The sequence below is a fragment of the Lacerta agilis genome, chromosome 2, assembly GCF_009819535.1.
Source record: "Lacerta agilis isolate rLacAgi1 chromosome 2, rLacAgi1.pri, whole genome shotgun sequence".
Lineage (NCBI taxonomy): Eukaryota > Metazoa > Chordata > Lepidosauria > Squamata > Lacertidae > Lacerta > Lacerta agilis.
This window is the reverse complement of record NC_046313.1, coordinates 119,270,856-119,290,070: the sequence shown is the minus strand read 5'-3', so window position 1 is coordinate 119,290,070 and position 19,215 is coordinate 119,270,856. Positions and strand designations below refer to the sequence as shown.

General features: G+C 45.6%; 1 protein-coding gene and 1 long non-coding RNA gene across 2 annotated transcripts; both read right to left on the bottom strand.

The window, feature by feature from the left end:
• Positions 1-1,757: 1,757 nt before the first annotated feature.
• On the bottom strand, positions 1,758-16,704 carry LOC117042599 (zinc finger protein 883-like). The gene is made up of 5 exons (XM_033142135.1): positions 16,644-16,704; positions 16,006-16,088; positions 12,837-14,038; positions 10,472-10,475; positions 1,758-2,342 (listed from the first exon to the last, which is right to left on the bottom strand). Exons 1-5 carry the CDS (start codon positions 16,702-16,704, stop codon positions 1,758-1,760), a joined length of 1,935 nt encoding a protein of 644 aa, XP_032998026.1.
• LOC117042253 lies at positions 2,544-4,401 on the bottom strand. Its single transcript, XR_004426067.1, has 3 exons — positions 4,335-4,401; positions 3,695-3,821; positions 2,544-2,581 (listed from the first exon to the last, which is right to left on the bottom strand). It is a non-coding gene; the product is annotated as an uncharacterized LOC117042253 (long non-coding RNA).
• Positions 16,705-19,215: the final 2,511 nt, after the last annotated feature.

The following is a 19,215-nucleotide window of genomic DNA, read 5'->3' as shown; positions in this document are numbered from 1 at the left end:
CAGAAGTGGCTTAGTCATGCTGGCCACATTACCTGGAAAACTGTCTGTGTACTAACGCCAGCTCCCTTCGCCAGTAAAGTGAGATGAGCGCCGCAACCCCAGAGTCGTCTGCGACTGGACTTAACTGTCAGGGGTCCTTTACCTTTTTTAAATAGTGTGAAAATTGAAAATTTCAAAAATTTATCTTGCACCGAGTTTTGGACCAAAAAATCTTAAAACATTAATTTGAGGTTATCTCATAGGTATCTCATGGTACAAGGTGATTTGGCGTGGAATGACCCCAAACAGACTAGCCAAAAGTGATACCATATTGGCCCAAATATAAACCGCACCTGAATATAAACCACACCTTTAAAATTCAAGGGGGGGAAATAAAAAATGGCAATACCCAAATATAAGTCGCTCCCTTAAAATTCTGCATGCACTCACACCCATAAATGGCAAATATAGAAGAAAAGCCTATGGGTATCATTCCCTGCGCTCCCAGGCTGCTTCGGGGGGGGGGAGCCACGCCACCTTGCCGGTGGCCTCCCCCCTTTCATTTTGACGGCTCAGGGGAGGCTTGGAAGGAGCAGGCGGGTGCCTGCCGTTGTCTTGTGCTCCCAGGCTGATTTCTGGAGGAGGAGCCATGCCCCTTTGCCAGCAGCCTTCGCCCCTTCCCTTTTCCCCCAGCAGTTCGCAGGAGGTTTGGGAGCCATGGTTAGGACAGGCGCCATTGTCACGTATCCCCAAAGGCTCTCCTAGGCAGCTGTTTCTGTTGGAGATTCATTCCCCGTGTCTGCAGTCATGGGATTGTTGTCTATCACATAACGGTGTACGTTTTCATTCCACAGTGTGGCACGTGACAGAGACAGGATGTTTGTGTTACTGTGTTTCCTGAAGTGGGACTATTGTCCTTTGTTATTTCTCTTTGCTGTCTGATACTAGAGAGAGAGGGAGCCATGTTGCAGTGCTCCAGGTGTGTTTATATGTAAATAAAGTAGATTAGCCACAATGCTGAGTTGCTGGGGTCTGTTTACGCATGCTGCGAAGACTCTGCGGATCCCTAAGTGTGCTGATGCTTCTTGGTATCAGTCACTGTGATGTTCGGGCAGAATAAAGCTTTTGAAGCTCCCGAACGACTGACAAGGAGGGAGAGAACATGCCAGAGTAGGACGCTCCTGGTAACAATTTCAACAGCGATATCTTAAGGTCACAAATTTAAGCCACTCTTTAACTTTTCTGGATCAGAATTTGGAATAAAAGTGCAGCCTATATTCAAGCCAATGTGGTAAATATTGGAAATGTAAGGAAACAGTTGATACATTTGATCACTAATGGTGTACATTAACAAAATAATTCTGAAAGATGGTGTAAAATGAACTTAAGAAAATATTTTTTAAAACATTTCTCAGTAAGATTTTATTCTGGGAATAACGACAGAAATAAAAACAAAAAACCCACCAAATTAACCTCTGGGTGTACGTGAAAAAAACTGTTCAAATCCTAAAAATGGAGAACAGATAAAGTTCCATCAAAGGAAGAATTGCATCTCAAAATACTAGAATAAATCGAACTAGCCAATATGATAAACACATTAAAAATAAAGATGATAAAAGACTAAAAGAAGTCCTTGCAGATCTGGATACGTAGTATAAATAATACTGGGCACAATGTTTGCACTCAATGGCTTGACCTCTCTGCAAAGTTGACCTCTCTGCTAGGTTGAAGAAGCACAAATTAAACTGTCCTAAAAGAAAATAACAACACAGGAATTGCTATGGTTCCGCCCCTGTATGAATTCTTTGATGGGAAATGAGATGTGTACTTTGACTGAAGCTCTTCCCACATTCCAAGCACTGATGTGGTTTCTCCCCTGTATGAGTTCTTTGATGGGAAGTGAGTCTGTGGCTGTGACGGAAGCTCTTTCCACATTGGAAGCACTGATAGGGTTTCTCCCCTGTATGGATTCTTTGATGGGATATGAGAGAGGCATTGTGGCTGAAGCTTCTTCCACATTCCAAGCACTGATAGGGTTTCTCCCCTGTATGAATTCTTTGATGGGAAGTTAGATTTCTCTTCTTACTGAAGCTCTTTCCACATTCCAAGCACTGATAGGGTTTCTCCCCCGTATGAATTATTTGATGGGAAGTGAGACTATCCTTCCGACTGAAGCTCTTTTCACATTCCAAGCACTGATAGGGTTTCTCCCCTGTATGAATTCTTTGGTGGGAAGTGAGATTGTGGCTCTGACTGAAGCTCTTTCCACATTCCAAGCACTGATAGGGTTTCTCCCCCGTATGAATTATTTGATGGGAAGTGAGACTATCCTTCCGACTGAAGTTCTTTCCACATTCCAAGCACTGATAGGGTTTCTCCCCCATATGAATTATTTGATGGAAAGTGAGATTGTGGCTCTGACTGAAGCTATTTCCACATTCCAAGCTCTGATAGGATTTATTTGTAATGGGATTTCTTTGATGAGAAGCGGACTGGGAGCTCTGACTAAAGTTATCTTCACAATCTGAGTATTTATATGGCTTCTCTAATGTGTTGATTCTTTCTTGGTCACCCTTGTTATTAATTTCCATTTCACCATCCCCTGCAATGAAAAAAATTATTTTTAAAATATTAATATTTTATTGAAAGATTATTAATTCATAAAGAAATTATATGATAAGAGAAAGGAATAAAAAGAGAAAATAATTTTTAAAGAGGGGGAAATTGTGGGAAAATGCAGTGTAATAAACTACGTAGGTTACTATATTCTATAGGCTACACTGTAATAGGTTATTATATAGGTATTACCAGTAAGTGGTATTGTTACACTAACACAGTATATATAGACTAATTAGAGCCTCAGGAAGAACAACCATTCACAACTGTTCATTATTCAACATTGCTAATGAACAATCTGAATTATGGTGCTGGAGGAGACTCTTGAGAGTCCCATGGACTGCAAAAAGATCAAACTTATCCATCCTTAAAGAAATCGGCCCTGAGTGCTTACTAGAAGGACAGATCCTGAAGTTGAGGCTCCAGTACTTTGGCCACCTCATGAGAAGAGAAGACTCCCCGGAAAAGACCCTGATGTTGGGAAAGATGGAGGGCACAAGGAGAAGGGGACGACAGAGGATGAGATGGTTTGACAGTGTTCTCGAAGCGACTGGCAGGAGTTTGGCCAAACTGCAGGAGGCAGTGAAGGATAGGCGTGCCTGGAGTGCTCTGGTCCATGGGGTCACAAAGAGTCGGACACGACTGAACAACTGAACAACAACAATGAACCATTATGAAAGAGGAAGAACTGAAGGTAATTAGATGAGAGTTCTTACTATGGAGTTCACTGCCTTTGTTGGCTTGTATTAGCTGAAATATTTATGGGAACGTGAGATTCAGTTAATTTTGTTTGGCCCAGTCACAGAATCTGCTCTGTATCTATTGTCAGTTATCTCTTTAGTCAACAAAAACCAACATAAGCAAAAACACAAATCTGGCAGGAGCTACTTCAACCTCCCTACCCACTCTGATGGATATTCACAGACAACACCGCGAATCGCCCTGCATTCCAAGTGATTTTTGGGGGGGAGGGCGGGCGCATTAGATTTCCAGGTTGGGTAGGTAGTGCTACTGAGTTCCATCCAAACCTTGGAGATTCATCACAAGGAGAGATATATGGAATTTCAAAACAGAAAGGATTATCCTCAGAGAGCCTTACCCAGAGAATCCAGGAGTCCACGATTCTCCTCCATGACCTCCTTATGCAGAGCTCTCTGGTCAGGATGCAGCAATGCCCACTCCTCGTCCGTGAAATGAACAGTGACATCCTCAAAGCACACCAGATCCTAAACGAAAAAGGGAAATGTCCTCCTCTTAGACAGCATAAAGGTGATCTACCACACATTGCTCTGTTATTTTCTGCCTGTTAAGTGTGTTATTTAAATGGGATTGTTTTGCTCCACGTCATATAAATGCTTATTTTAACCTCTCGCTGGAATTACTTTATTATTTTAATGATTGGTCCTAATCTTTGTGTAAAACTCCACATTTTGTTCTTCCAAGAATTCTGGCTCCCTCACCCCTCAACCTCTCTCCCAATGTTGTGTAGTGGTTAAGAGCAGTGGACTCGTAATCTGGTGAACCGGGTTCGCGTCCCCGCTCCTCCACATGCAGCTGCTTGGTGACCTTGGGCTAGTCACACTTCTTTGAAGTCTCTCAGCCCCACTCACCTCACAGAGGGGGAAGGGAAAGGAGAATGTTAGCCTCTTTGAGACTTCTTTGGGTAGTGATAAAGCGGGATATCAAATCCAAACTCCTCCTCTTCTTCTTCTCCTCCCTACAGGTTTCCTGCCCCCTACCTGATCTGCTTCCATAGCCACTGCTTCCCCTTCGCCACCATGAAAAGACGGATGAGGAGGTCTTGCCGGCATCCACCTTTCACCTGCCAGAGACAAAGGGAAGTGGGAAGCCATGAATGCCTCCTTCTCTCCGAGGTTCAGGAATGCATCTCTAACTACAGATGGACCTTTGAAGAAGTCTATCCTATTGAGTGCCTTTTGACATTTCTATATTTTTCATATTTTAGTTGTGTAAAAATACATTTCTCCTCCTTTGGGCTCTTGGCCCCAACAGCTTCCACTAGTGGAGGAAAGGAGGGGCAAGGGGAGTGTACCGCCGCTGGCACCATCATCCCAGTGGGCTGCCATTGCGGCCGCTTCTGGACTTATGCTGTGCACTCCCCTCCTCACCAGGCACCACGCCCCCAGGATGTGCACCACACCCCTGGGAAACACTCCACACCCCTTCGGGTGGCATTCAGCGCCCTACGGGCAGTGTGCCACGCCCCCAGGATGTGCACCAGCCATGCCCCCGCTTGCTCTCCACCCCCCCCCCCTGCCAGAGCATGCAGCTCTGCAACTGACAGCAAAGAACTAACAGATTCATTTATAAATCCCCACAATGTGACCATGGAGATAAATAACACCCTCCTTACCTAGTGGTCTCTCCCTGGTGTCCATCGGAGTCCTCTCTGCCTCAGAAGAATCAGGACCCATTTCTGCCATCATATCCTTTCCCTGAAAGAGCAACAAAGATTCAGAAGAGAGAATGGAGAGAAGGATTAGATAAGGATTTTGCAGAGGCAAACACTTTAGGGTATCAGATCTCCTTCTTTGGATCCTATCTATAAAGGGATGGGGCATGAGTACCGCATTTTGGGATACTCTTCCTCTAGTTTGGAGCCCCTTGGGAGTTTCCAGAGGAAAGTCTCTCTCACCTGCTGATCGTCCTGCTTTCTCTCCTCTGCCTGACTCAGGAGGAAACCTTCTGCCAGGGCCACTGCCTGGGAACTGGTCTCTGCTCTGCATTCCCTCACCCAACTCTCCATCTCTGGTGGAAGGACAGCCAGGAACTGCTCCAAGATCACCAGGTCCAGCATCTCAGCTTTCGTGTGCCTTTCTGGCTTCAGCCACTGGCAGACCAGGCGGTAGAGTTGGCTGCAAACCTCTCGGGGTCCTTCGGCCTCCTGGCAGCAGAACTGCCTGAGCTGCTGGCTGTGCACATCTGAGCGGAGGGTATCCTTCTCACCCAGGATCTTCCACACAGAGTTTTCCCATAATCCCCCGCTGCTCCCATCTTCAATGGCCTGGCCTCTTCCTGCTTTAGGGCCAGCCAAGTCTTGCTCATCCATCTCTGCTTTCAGGAAGCTCCCAAGAGATCAGAAAGAGTCCCTTTTTTCTTCTGCAAAGTTCTTCCTGTCCGAATTAGAGGTGCTGGCAAACCCTACAAAGCAAAGGCATTGTTCTGTTATAAAATGGCACTCTGTCAGGATCAGAAAAATACCCCCAGACAAACGTGGGTGACTTTTGCTAGCCATCAAGACTCTGAACTTATTGTGATTGTAAGTTGTTTTAAGCTGTTTTTAAACTTGATTTGTGGGTGGCCAAACTGCGGGAGGCAGTGGAGGATAGGGGTGTCTGGCGTGCTCTGGTCCATGGGGTCATGAAGAGACTGAACAACAACAACAAACTTGATTACAGCACCATGAGAGAAAAATAAAGACTCGGGGGGACGGGAAACACCATTTTTCTCAATCTGGCTGATCTAAACTTAAATATAAGTATAGCAATAGTAATATATTACTACTACTACTACTACTACAATTATGCTGCCCAGCTGACTAGGTTGCCTCAGCGGCTTCCAATAAGATGAACATCAAACACAGTAAGGCAACAAAGATTTAAAACTTTTCTTCATCAATAGAGCAATTGTTCTCCTCGCTTTGAATCCCCATCCCCCGAATTCATCCATAGACCAACACTTTATACTGTTTCATTGGTAGCACCAGAGGAAAAATGACTTACACTTAATCTAAGCACAACTAATGTGGATTGCTAATCTGTTAATTCTTCTCTATCCTGTTTCGCCTTTTTCTGTTCCAGCCAATTCACCAACCCAGAACTCAATACAGTGGACACTAATAATGAAACATATGTCACAGACACATTTATTATGCTATTTTGTGATATACAAATGATGGGAGAGGATTTACAATCAGAGAACCACTGAATGGGAAGGGACCCTGAGGACCATCTAGTCCAGCCCCTTGTGATGCAGGAATCTTCACCCAAATTTAGGCACAAACCCAAGAACCAAGTAACACCCTCCCTAGGGGGAAAGGCTGTGCCAGAAGCAAAGGGCGGCCTGGTGGGGGCTGCTCCCTCGGAGGGGGGGGGTTTCAATGGCATGCCCCCTTTTCCCTCCCCAAAGGGGCAAAGGAAGAACAGAGAGGAAGGGGGAGGGTGCTCCTTGACTTGGGGGTCTCCCCCCCCCGTGCAGAAGCTGACCCCTTGGGCATCCTCCCCCTGCAGCCCTGGGACCCCCCCTTCTCCCCCAGGAGCCCCAAAGGGAAAGAGAGAGGAGACTCACTGGATCCCAGGAGGGGCCACCGAGGCAGCCTTGGCAGATGACAAAGGAGGAGGGGCTTCCACTCTGGAGGACCTGGGACACCCTCCGCACTTCCTTGCCTCTCTAGGATTCCAGCTCGGCTCCTGTTAACCCTTGGCGTGCCGAGCGCACAGAGGACCGAGGAGACTCTGAGGAGCTGCGCATGCTCCCTGCGGGCGATCCAGGGCCTTCGAGGACGCCTCAGAGCATGAAGCGGGGAAAGGGGGAGGCGGAGGGAGGGCGGGGCAAGGACAAGTGACGAAACAGCCCTGGCCCCGCCCCTCCGCCGGGAAGGCGGCGGCTGCACTGAGGGAAACGGCTTTTCCCGCCTTTTCCCAACTTCCCGCCTTTCGAAACCTGAGCCTCGCCTCAGTTTTAGGCGCCAAGGAGGCCGATTCCCGGCAGACGAGGCTGCAGTATCCCTGGGCTCCCTCGCTTATCGGGGTTTTTTTTTCATTCGCCCTGATTTCTGTTTATATATCTTGCTTTTGGAGCCTCTCTCTGCCTCTTTACAAAGGCATTCTGCCATATAAACAATCCTCTTCCCACTGCCAGCATCCCATACAGCATTTAAATTAATCCATTTATTCAAATTCGAAATAGTCCTTTATAGTGCCACCCTCTTCCCTCTCTCCTCCTCTGCTGCCACTGAGGAGAATGGAAGAGGCTTATCCGCCTCAGGCGCTGCATGTGTGTGTGTCTGTGTGTGAGAGAGAAAAGGGGTGGAAGAAGGGCCCAAGGATCCTGTAGTGGTGCCAGCAGAAGCCATCCACTGTGGATTTGAAGCCCTGCAGGTAGTCCTTTCAACAACCTCAGATATGCTGATGATACTACCTTGATGGCAGAAAGTGAGGAGGAATTAAAGAACCTTTTAATGAGGGTGAAAGAGGAGAGCGCAAAATATGGTCTGAAGCTCAACATCAAAAAAACTAAGATCATGGCCACTGGTCCCATCACCTCCTGGCAAATAGAAGGGGAAGAAATGGAGGCAGTGGGAGATTTCACTTTCTTGGGTTCCATGATCACTGCAGATGGTGACAGCAGTCACGAAATTAGAAGACGCCTGCTTCTTGGGAGGAAAGCAATGACAAACCTAGACAGCATCTTAAAAAGCAAAGACATCACCTTGCCGACAAAGGTCCGTATAGTTAAAGCTATGGTTTTCCCAGTAGTAATGTACGGAAGTGAGAGCTGGACCATCAAGAAGGCTGATCGCCAAAGAATTGATGCTTGTGAATTATGGTGCTGGAGGAGACTCTTGAGAGTCCCATGGACTGCAAGAAGATCAAACCTATCCATTCTTAAAGAAATCAGCCCTGAGTGCTCACTAGAAGGACAGATCCTGAAGTTGAGGCTCCAGTACTTTGGCCACCTCATGAGAAGAGAAGACTCCCTAGAAAAGACCCTGATGTTGGGAAAGATGGAGGGCACAAGGAGAAGGGGACGACAGAGGATGAGATGGTTGGACAGTGTTCTCGAAGCTACTAACATGAGTTTGGCCAAACTGCGAGAGGCAGTGAAGGATAGGCGTGCCTGGCGTGCTCTGGTCCATGGGGTCACGAAGAGTCGGACACGACTGAAGAACAACAACAGGTAGTTCTTGTCCCACTTTTGGGCTCCTCCACTGGTGACATGGCCACAAACTTCCCTCGGTCAATGGCGAAATGGAAGAGCTCCTGCCAGTAAAATAAGTACCTGTACAGGTAGTGAACCCGCTGCATGCTGTTGCGAGAAGTGGCACTCCTGCTTCATCTTGTATAGACTGTATGCTTGTGAAACATGGGCCACTTACAAACGCCATCTCCAACTCCTCAAAAGATTCCATCAATGGTCTCTCAGAAAAATCTTGCACATCACTTGGGAAGACAGGCAAACTAATATCAGTGTACCGGATGAAGCAAAGATCACCAGTGTTGAAGCAATGATTTTTCAACATCAACTTCGTTGGACTGGTCATGTTGTGCGGATGCCTGATTATCATCTTCCAAAGCAAGTACTCTATTCCGAACTTAGAAATGGAAAGCATAATGCTGGTAGTCAACAAAAGAGGCTTAAACACTGTCTCAAGGCAAATCTAACAAAATGTAGTATAAACACCGACAACTGGAAAACACTGGCCTGCCAGCACTCCAGTTGGAGAACAGCCTTTACCAAAGGTGTCATGGGCTCTGAAGACACTTGAACTCAGGACGCAAGGGAGAAACGTGCTAAGAGGAAGGCACGCTTGGCAAATCCACACCAGGATCAACTCCCACCCAGAACCAATGTCCCCACTGTGGAAAGACGTGTGGGTCCAGAATTGGCCTCCACAGTCATGGACTCATTGTTAAAACCGTGTTTATGGAAGACAATCTTACTTGGTTACAGGTGGGTAGCCGTGTTGGTCTGCCATAGTCAAAACAAAATAAAAAATTCTTTCCAGTAGCACCTTAGAGACCAACTAAGTTTGTTCTTGGTATGAGCTTTCGTGTGCATGAAACAGAAGTCACCAGATCCTTAAATATAGTGAGGGAGTGGGGAGGGGTATTACTCAGAAGGGTGGTGGGAATGGGTGATCAGCTGATAGGTGTGGAAAACCTGTTGTGACTCTTAATGGCTGCAATTGGTCTTGCAGGGAAAGGCAAGGCGTGAGATGGCTAAAGATAGCTTGGTCATGTATAATGAGATAAGAATCCAATGTCTTTGTTCAGACCAGGTTTCTCCATGGTTTTAAGTTTGGTGATTAGTTGCAATTCAGCCACTTCTCTTTCCAGTCTATTTCTGAAATTTCTTTGTATTAAGACAGCTACTTTGAGATCTTTTATAGAATGTCCTGGGAGATTGTAGTGTTCTCCTACTGGTTTCTCTGTCTTGTGATTCCTGATGTCAGATTTATGTCCATTTATCCTTTGGCGTAGGGTTTGGTCTGTTTGTCCAATATAGAGAGCTGAAGGGCACTGTTAGCATTTGATTGCATACACAATGTTGGAAGATGAGCAATTAAATAGTCCTGAGATGGTATGTTTGATGTTGTTGGGGCCAGTAATGGTGTTGTCCAGGTTTATGTGGCAGCAAAGTTGACATCTGGGTTTATTGCAGGCTCTGGTACCAGTGTCCGTGTTGAGTCCTGTTGTTGTATGATAGTGGGTGAGGAGCTGTTTGAGATTGGGTGGCTGTCTGTAGGCGATGACTTGGCTACGAGTGATTGTCAAAGAAGAAGAAGATAATACATTGGATCAGTCATTTATTCCCAGAAACAACATTGTGTGAAGTTTCCAGAAGTTGGGTTATTTACAACAGAAGAAGAAGAAGAAGAAGAAGAAGAAGAAGAAGAAGAAGAAGAAGAAGTTTGGATTTGATATCCCGCTTTTCACTACCTGAAGGAGTCTCAAAGCGGCTAACATTCTCCTTTCCCTTCCTCCCCCACAACAAACACTCTGTGAGGTGAGTGGGGCTGAGAGACTTCATAGAAGTGTGACTAGCCCAAGGTCACCCAGCAGCTGCATGTGGAGGAGCGGAGACGCGAACCCGGTTCCCCAGATTACGAGTCTGCCGCTCTTAACCACTACACCACACTGGCTCAAGGTCACTCCAAAGATGTTCATAACTGTACCAAGCAAGCACATACATAAATGTATAGACCACATGTCTGAGACCCACAGAAAAAGAGTTTGTTCTTGGTATGAGCTTTCGTGTGCATGCAGGGGATTCGATCCACTGACATTCTGATTGGCAAGCCTGAGGTAGGCATGCCTGATTCTGACTCCTTTCAGCTCCAGGTGAAATCTTTTTTTTTTTTAAGAACACCATTTAGATACTGTTTTAAATACTTTGTTCTGCTTTTGGTCATACTTTTAGGAGACATCTGAAGGCAGCCCTGTTTAGGGAAGTTTTTAATGTTTAATGCTGGATTTTGTTAGCATAAATAGCGTGAGGGGATGCAGGTAGTGCTGTGGTCTAAACCACTGAGCCTCTTGGGCTTGGTGATCAGAAGGTTCGAATCCCTGCGATGGGGTGAGCTCCTGTTGTTCGGTCCCTGCTCCTGCCAACCTAGCAGTTTGAAAGCATGTCAAAGTGCAAGTAGATAAATAGGTATCGCTCCGGCGGGAAGGTAAACGCCGTTTCCATGCGCTGCTCTGGTTCACCAGAAGCGGCTTAGTCATGCTGGCCACATTACCTGAAAAACTGTCTGTGTACTAACGCCAGCTCCCTTCGCCAGTAAAGTGAGATGAGCGCCGCAACCCCAGAGTCGTCTGCGACTGGACTTAACTGTCAGGGGTCCTTTACCTTTTTTAAATAGTGTGAAAACTGAAAATTTCAAAAATTTATCTTGCACCGAGTTTTGGACCAAAAAATCTTAAAACATTAATTTGAGGTTATCTCATAGGTATCTCATGGTACAAGGTGATTTGGCGTGGAATGACCCCAAACAGATTAGCCAAAAGTGATACCATATTGGCCCAAATATAAACCGCACCTGAATATAAACCACACCTTTAAAATTCAAGGGGGGGGGGATAAAAAATGGCAATACCCAAATATAAGTCGCTCCCTTAAAATTCTGCATGCACTCACACCCATAAATGGCAAATATAGAAGAAAAGCCTATGGGTATCATTCCCTGCGCTCCCAGGCTGCTTCGGGGGGGGGGGAGCCACGCCACCTTGCCGGTGGCCTTCCCCCTTTCATTTTGACGGCTCAGGGGAGGCTTGGAAGGAGCAGCCGGGTGCCTGTTGTTGTCTCGTGCTCCCAGGCTGATTTCTGGAGGAGGAGCCATGCCCCTTTGCCAGCAGCCTTCGCCCCTTCCCTTTTCTCCCAGCAGTTCGCAGGTTTGGGAGCCATGGTTAGGACAGGCGCCATTGTCACGTATCCCCAAAGGCTCTCCTAGGCAGCTGTTTCTGTTGGAGATTCATTCCCCGTGTCTGCAGTCATGGGATTGTTGTCTATCACATAACGGTGTACGTTTTCATTCCACAGTGTGGGACGTGACAGAGACAGGATGTTTGTGTTACTGTGTTTCCTGAAGTGGGACTATTGTCCTTTGTTATTTCTCTTTGCTGTCTGATACTGGAGAGAGAGGGAGCCATGTTGCAGTGCTCCAGGTGTGTTTATATGTAAATAAAGTAGATTAGCCACAATGCTGAGTTGCTGAGGTCTGTTTACGCATGCTGCGAAGACTCTGCGGATCCCTAAGTGTGCTGATGCTTCTTGGTATCAGTCACTGTGATGTTCGGGCAGAATAAAGCTTTTGAAGCTCCCGAACGACAGACCAGGAGGGAGAGAACATGCCAGCTGGGCATGTGTCTCCCCCAGGGTCCTACACGAGAGTAGGACGCTCCTGGTAACAATTTCAACAGCGATATCTTAAGGTCACAAATTTAAGCCACTCTTTAACTTTTCTGGATCAGAATTTGGAATAAAAGTGCAGCCTATATTCAAGCCAATGTGGTAAATATTGGAAATGTAAGGAAACAGTTGATACATTTGATCACTAATGGTGTACATTAACAAAATAATTCTGAAAGATGGTGTAAAATGAACTTAAGAAAATATTTTTTAAAACATTTCTCAGTAAGATTTTATTCTGGGAATAATGACAGAAATAAAAACAAAAAACCCACCAAATTAACCTCTGGGTGTACGTGAAAAAAACTGTTCAAATCCTAAAAATGGAGAACAGATAAAGTTCCATCAAAAGAAGAATTGCATCTCAAAATACTAGAATAAATCGAACTAGCCAATATGATAAACACATTAAAAATAAAGATGATAAAAGACTAAAATAAGTCCTTGCAGATCTGGATACGTAGTATAAATAATACTGGGCACAATGTTTGCACTCAATGGCTTGACCTCTCTGCAAAGTTGACCTCTCTGCTAGGTTGAAGAAGCACAAATTAAACTCTCCTAAAAGAAAATAACAACACAGGAATTGCTATGGTTCCTCCCCTGTATGAATTCTTTGATGGGAAATGAGATGTGCACTTTGACTGAAGCTCTTCCCACATTCCAAGCACTGATGTGGTTTCTCCCCTATATGAGATCTTTGATGGGAAGTGAGTCTGTGGCTGTGACTGAAGCTCTTTCCACATTCGAAGCACTGATAGGGTTTCTCGCCAGTATGAATTCTTTGATGGGTTGTGAGATTACTCTTCACACTGAAGCTCTTTCCACATTCCAAGCACGGATAGGGTTTCTCCCCTCCATGAATTATTTGATGGGAAGTGAGACTATCCTTCCGACTGAAGCTCTTTTCACATTCCAAACACTGATAGGGTTTCTCCCCTGTATGAATTCTTTGGTGGGAAGTGAGATGTACACTTTGACGGAAGCTCTTTCCACATTCAAAGCACTGATAGGGTTTCTCCCCTGTATGAATTCTTTGATGGAAAGTGAGTCTGTGGCTGTGACTGAAGCTCTTTCCACATTCGAAGCACTGATAGGGTTTCTCCCCAGTATGAATTCTTTGATGGGAAGTTAGATTTCTCTTCTTACTGAAGCTCTTTCCACATTCCAAGCACTGATAGGGTTTCTCCCCCGTATGAATTATTTGATGGGAAGTGAGACTATCCTTCCAACTGAAGCTCTTTCCACATTCCAAGCACTGATAGGGTTTCTCCCCTCCATGAATTATTTGATGGGAAGTGAGACTATCCTTCCGACTGAAGCTCTTTTCACATTCCAAACACTGATAAGGTTTCTCCCCTGTATGAATTCTTTGATGGGAAGTTAGATTTCTCTTCTTACTGAAGCTCTTTCCACATTCCAAGCACTGATAGGGTTTCTCCCCCGTATGAATTATTTGATGGGAAGTGAGACTATCCTTCCGACTGAAGCTCTTTTCACATTCCAAGCACTGATAGGGTTTCTCCCCTGTATGAATTCTTTGGTGGGAAGTGAGATGTACACTTTGACGGAAGCTCTTTCCACATTCAAAGCACTGATGTGGTTTCTCCCCTGTATGAATTCTTTGATGGAAAGTGAGATTGTGGCTCTGACTGAAGCTCTTTCCACATTCCAAGCACTGATAGGGTTTCTCCCCCGTATGAATTATTTGATGGGAAGTGAGACTATCCTTCCGACTGAAGTTCTTTCCACATTCCAAGCACTGATAGGGTTTCTCCCCCATATGAATTATTTGATGGAAAGTGAGATTGTGGCTCTGACTGAAGCTATTTCCACATTCCAAGCTCTGATAGGGTTTATTTGTAATGGGATTTCTTTGATGAGAAGTGGACTGGGAGCTCTGACTAAAGTTATCTTCACAATCTGAGTATTTATATGGCTTCTCTAATGTGTTGATTCTTTCTTGGTCCCCCTTGTTATTAATTTCCATTTCACCATCCCCTGCAATGAAAAAAAAATATTTTTAAAATATTAATATTTTATTGAAAGATTATTAATTCATAAAGAAATTATATGATAAGAGAAAGGAATCAAAAGAGAAAATAATTTTTAAAGAGGGGGAAATTGTGGGAAAATGCAGTGTAATAAACTAAGTAGGTTACTATATTCTATAGGCTACACTGTAATAGGTTATTATATAGGTATTACCAGTAAGTGGTATTGTAACACTAATACAGTATATATAGACTAATTAGAGCCTCAGGAAGAACAACGATTCACAACTGTTCATTATTCAACATTGCTAATGAACAATTTAAATTATGGTGCTGGAGGACACTCTTGAGAGTCCCATGGACTGCAAAAAGATCAAACTTATCCATCCTTAAAGAAATCAGCCCTGAGTGCTCACTGGAAGGACAGATCCTGAAGCTGAGGCTCCAGTACTTTGGCCACCTCATGAGAAGAGAAGACTCCCTGGAAAAGACTCTGATGTTGGGAAAGATGGAGGGCACAAGGAGAAGGAGATGACAGAGGATGAGATGGTTGGACAGTGTTCTCGAGGCGACTAGCATGAGTTTGGCCAAACTGCGGGAGGCAGTGAAGGATAGGCGTGCCTGGCGTGCTCTGGTTCATGGGGTCACGAAGAGTCGGACACGACTGAACGACTGAACAACAACAATGAACCATTATGAAAGAGGAAGAACTGAAGGTAATTAGATGAGAGTTCTTACTATGGAGTTCACTGCCTTTGTTGGCTTGTATTAGCTGAAATATTTATGGGAACCTGAGATTCAGTTAATTTTGTTTGGCCCAGTCACAGAATCTGCTCTGTATCTATTGTCAGTTATCTCTTTGGTCAACAAAAACCAACATAAGCAAAAACACAAATCTGGCACAAGCTACTTCAACCTCCCTACCCACTCTGACGGATATTCACAGACAACACCGCCAATCGCCCTCCATTCCAAGTGATTTTTGGGGGGGAGGGCGGGCGCATTAGATTTCCAGGTTGGGTAGGTAGCGCTACTGAGTTCCATCCAAAACTTGCAGATTCATCACAAGGAGAGATATATGGAATTTCAAAACAGAAAGGATTGTCCGCAGAGAGCCTTACCCAGAGAATCCAGGAGTCCACGATTCTCCTCCATGACCTCCTTATGCAGAGCTCTCTGGTTAGGATGCAGCAATGCCCACTCCTCGTCCGTGAAATGAACAGTGACATCCTCAAAGCACACCAGATCCTAAACGAAAAAGGGAAATGTCCTCCTCTTAGACAGCATAAAGATGATCTACCACACATTGCTCTGTTATTTTCTGCCTGTTAAGTGTGTTATTTAAATGGGATTGTTTTGCTCCACGTCATATAAATGCTTATTTTAACATCTCGCTGGAATTACTTTATTATTTTAATGATGGGTCCTAATCTTTGTGTAAATGGGTGGAACTCCACATTTTCTTCTTCTAAGAATTCTGGCTCCCTCACCCCTCAACCTCTCTCCCAATGTTGTGTAGTGGTTAAGAGCAGGGGACTCGTAATCTGGTGAACCGGGTTCGTGTCTCCGCTCCTCCACATGCAGCTGCTTGGTGACCTTGGGCTAGTCACACTTCTTTGAAGTCTCTCAGCCCACTCACCTCACAGAGGGGGAAGGGAAAGGAGAATGTTAGCCTCTTTGAGACTCCTTTGGGTAGTGATAAAGCGGGATATCAAATCCAAACTCCTCTTCTTCTTCTCCTCCCTACAAGTTTCCTGCCCCCTACCTGATCTGCTTCCATAGCCGCTGCTTCCCCTTCGCCACCATGAAAAGACGGATGAGGAGGTCTTGCTGGCATCAACCTTTCACCTGCCAGAGACAAATGGAAGTGGGAAGCTATGAATACCTGCTTCTCTCCAGGGTTCAGGAGTGCATCTCTAACTACAGATGGACCTTTGAAGAAGTCTATCCTATTGAGTGCCTTTTGACATTTGTATATTTTTCATATTTTAGTTGTGTAAAAATACATTTCTCCTCCTTTGAGCTCTTGGCCCCAACAGCTTCCACTAGTGGAGGAAAGGAGGGGCAAGGGGTGTGTACCGCCGCTGGCACCATCATCCCAGTGGGCTGCCATTGCGCCCGCTTCTGGACTTATGCTGTGCAGTCCCCTCCTCACCAGGCACCACGCCCCCAGGATGTGCACCACACCCCTGGGAAACACTCCACGCCCCTTCGGGTGCCATTCAGCGCCCTACGAGCAGTGTGCCAGGCCCCCAGGATGTGCACCAGCCATGCCCCCGCTTGCTCTCCACTCCCCCTGCCTGTGCATGCAGCTCCGCCCGCCACTGACAGCAGAAAAGAACTAACAGATTCGTTTATAAATCCCCACAATGTGACCAAGGAGAGAAATAACACCCTCCTTACCTAGTGGTCTCTCCCTGGTGTCCATCGGAGTCCTCTCTGCCTCAGAGGAATCAGGACCCATTTCTGCCATCATATCCTTTCCCTGAAAGAGCAACAAAGATTCAAAAGAGAGAATGGAGAGAAGGATTAGAAAAAGATTTTGCAGAGGCAAACACTTTAGGGGAATCAGATCTCATTCCTTGGATCCTATCTATAAAGGGATGGGGCATGAGTACCACATTTTGGGATACTCTCCCTCTAGTTTCGAGCCCCTTGGGAGTATGCAGAGGAAAGTCTCTCTCACCTGCTTCTCCACCTGCTTCCTCTCCTCTGCCTGACTCAGGAGGAAACCTTCAGCCAGGGCCACCGCCTGGGAACTGGTCTCCGCTCCACATTCCCTCACCCAGCTCTCTATCTCCAGTGGAAGGAAAGCCAGGAACTGCTCCAATATCACCAGGTCCAGCATTTGAGCTTTCGTGTGCCTTTCTGGCTTCAGCCACTGACAGACAAGGCGGTAGAGTTGGCTGCAAACCTCTCGGGGTCCTTCGGCCTCCTGGCAGCAGAACTGATTGAGCTGCTGGCTCTGCACATCTGAGCAGAGGGTGTCCTCCTCACCCAGGATCTTCCACACAGAGTTTTCCCATAATCCCCCACTGCTCCCATCTTCAATGGCCTGGCCTCTTCCTGCTTTAGGGCCAGCCAAGTCTTGCTCATCCATCTCTGCTTTCAGGAAGCTCCCAAGAGATCGGAAAGAGTCCCTTTTTTCTTCTGCAAAGTTCTTGCTGACTGAATTAGAGGTGCTGGCAAACCCTACAAAGGAAAGGCATTGTTCTGTTATAAAATGGCACTCTGTTAGGATCAGAAAAATGTCCCCAGACAAATGTGGGTGACTTTTGCTAGCCATCAAGACTCTGAACTTATTGTGATTGTAAGTTGTTTTAAGCTGTTTTTAAACTTGATTTGCGGGTGGCCAAACTGTGGGAGGCAGTGGAAGATAGGGGTGCCTGGCGTGCTCTGGTCCATGGGGTCACAAAGAGTCGGACACGACTGAACAACAACAACAAACTTGATTACAGCACCATGAGAGAAAAATAAAGACTCGAGGGGGACGGGAAACACCATTTTTCTCAATCTGGCTGATCTAAATTGAAATATAAGTATAGCAATAGTAATATACTACTACTACTACTACTACTACTACTACCACAATTATGCTGCCCAACTGACTAGGTTGCCTCAGCAGCTTCCAATAAGATGAACATCAAACACAGTAAGGCAACAAAGATTTAAAACTTTTCTTCATCAATAGAGCAATTGTTCTTCTCGCTTTGAATCCCATCCCCCGAATTCATCAATAGACCAACACTTTATACTGTTTCATTGGTAGCACCAGAGGAAAAATGACTTACTTACACTTAATCTAAGCACAACCGCAAGGGATCCTGACTAGGCGTTTGACTATGGGATGGGGATTGCTAATCTGTTAATTATTCTCTATCCTGTTTCGCCTTTTTCTGTTCCAGCCAATTCACCAACCCAGAACTCAATGCTTGTTGTTGTTGTTCAGTCGTTCAGTCGTGTCCGACTCTTCGTGACCCCATGGACCAGAGCACGCCAGGCACGCCTATCCTCCACTGCCTCCCGCAGTTTGGCCAAACTCATGCCAGTCGCTTCGAGAACACTGTCCAACCATCTCATCCTCTGTCGTCCCCTTCTCCTTGTGCCCTCCATCTTTCCCAGCATCAGGGTCTTTTCTAGGGATTCTTCTCTTCTCATGAGGTGGCCAAAGTACTGGAGCCTCAACTTCAGGATCTGTCCTTCTAGTGAGCACTCAGGGCTGATTTCTTTGAGAATGGATAGGTTTGATCTTCTTGCAGTCCATGGGACTCTCAAGAGTCTCCTCCAGCACCATAATTCAAAAGCATCAATTCTTCGGCGATCAGCCTTCTTGATGGTCCAGCTCTCACTTCCGTACATTACTACTGGGAAAACCATAGCTTTAACTATACGGACCTTTGTCGGCAAGGTGATGTCTTTGCTTTTTAAGATGCTGTCTAGGTTTGTCATTGCTTTTCTCCCAAGAAGCAGGCGTCTTCTAATTTCGTGACTGCTGTCACCATCTGCAGTGATCATGGAACCCAAGAAAGTGAAATCTCTCACTGCCTCCATTTCTTCCCCTTCTATTTGCCAGGAGGTGATGGGACCAGTGGCCATGATCTTAGTTTTTTTGATGTTGAGCTTCAGACCATATTTTGCGCTCTCCTCTTTCACCCTCATTAAAAGGTTCTTTAATTCCTCCTCACTTTCTGCCATCAAGGTAGTATTATCAGCGTATCTGAGGTTGTTGATATTTTTTCCGGCAATCTTAATTCCTGTTTGGGATTCATCCAGTCCAGCCTTTCGCATGATGAATTCTGCATATAAGTTAAATAAGCAGGGAGACAATATACAGCCTTGTCGTACTCCTTTCCCAATTTTGAACCAATCAGTTGTTCCATATCCAGTTCTAACTGTAGCTTCTTGTCCCACATAGAGATTTCTCAGGAGACAAATGAGGTGGTCCGGCACTCCCATTTCTTGAAGAACTTGCCAT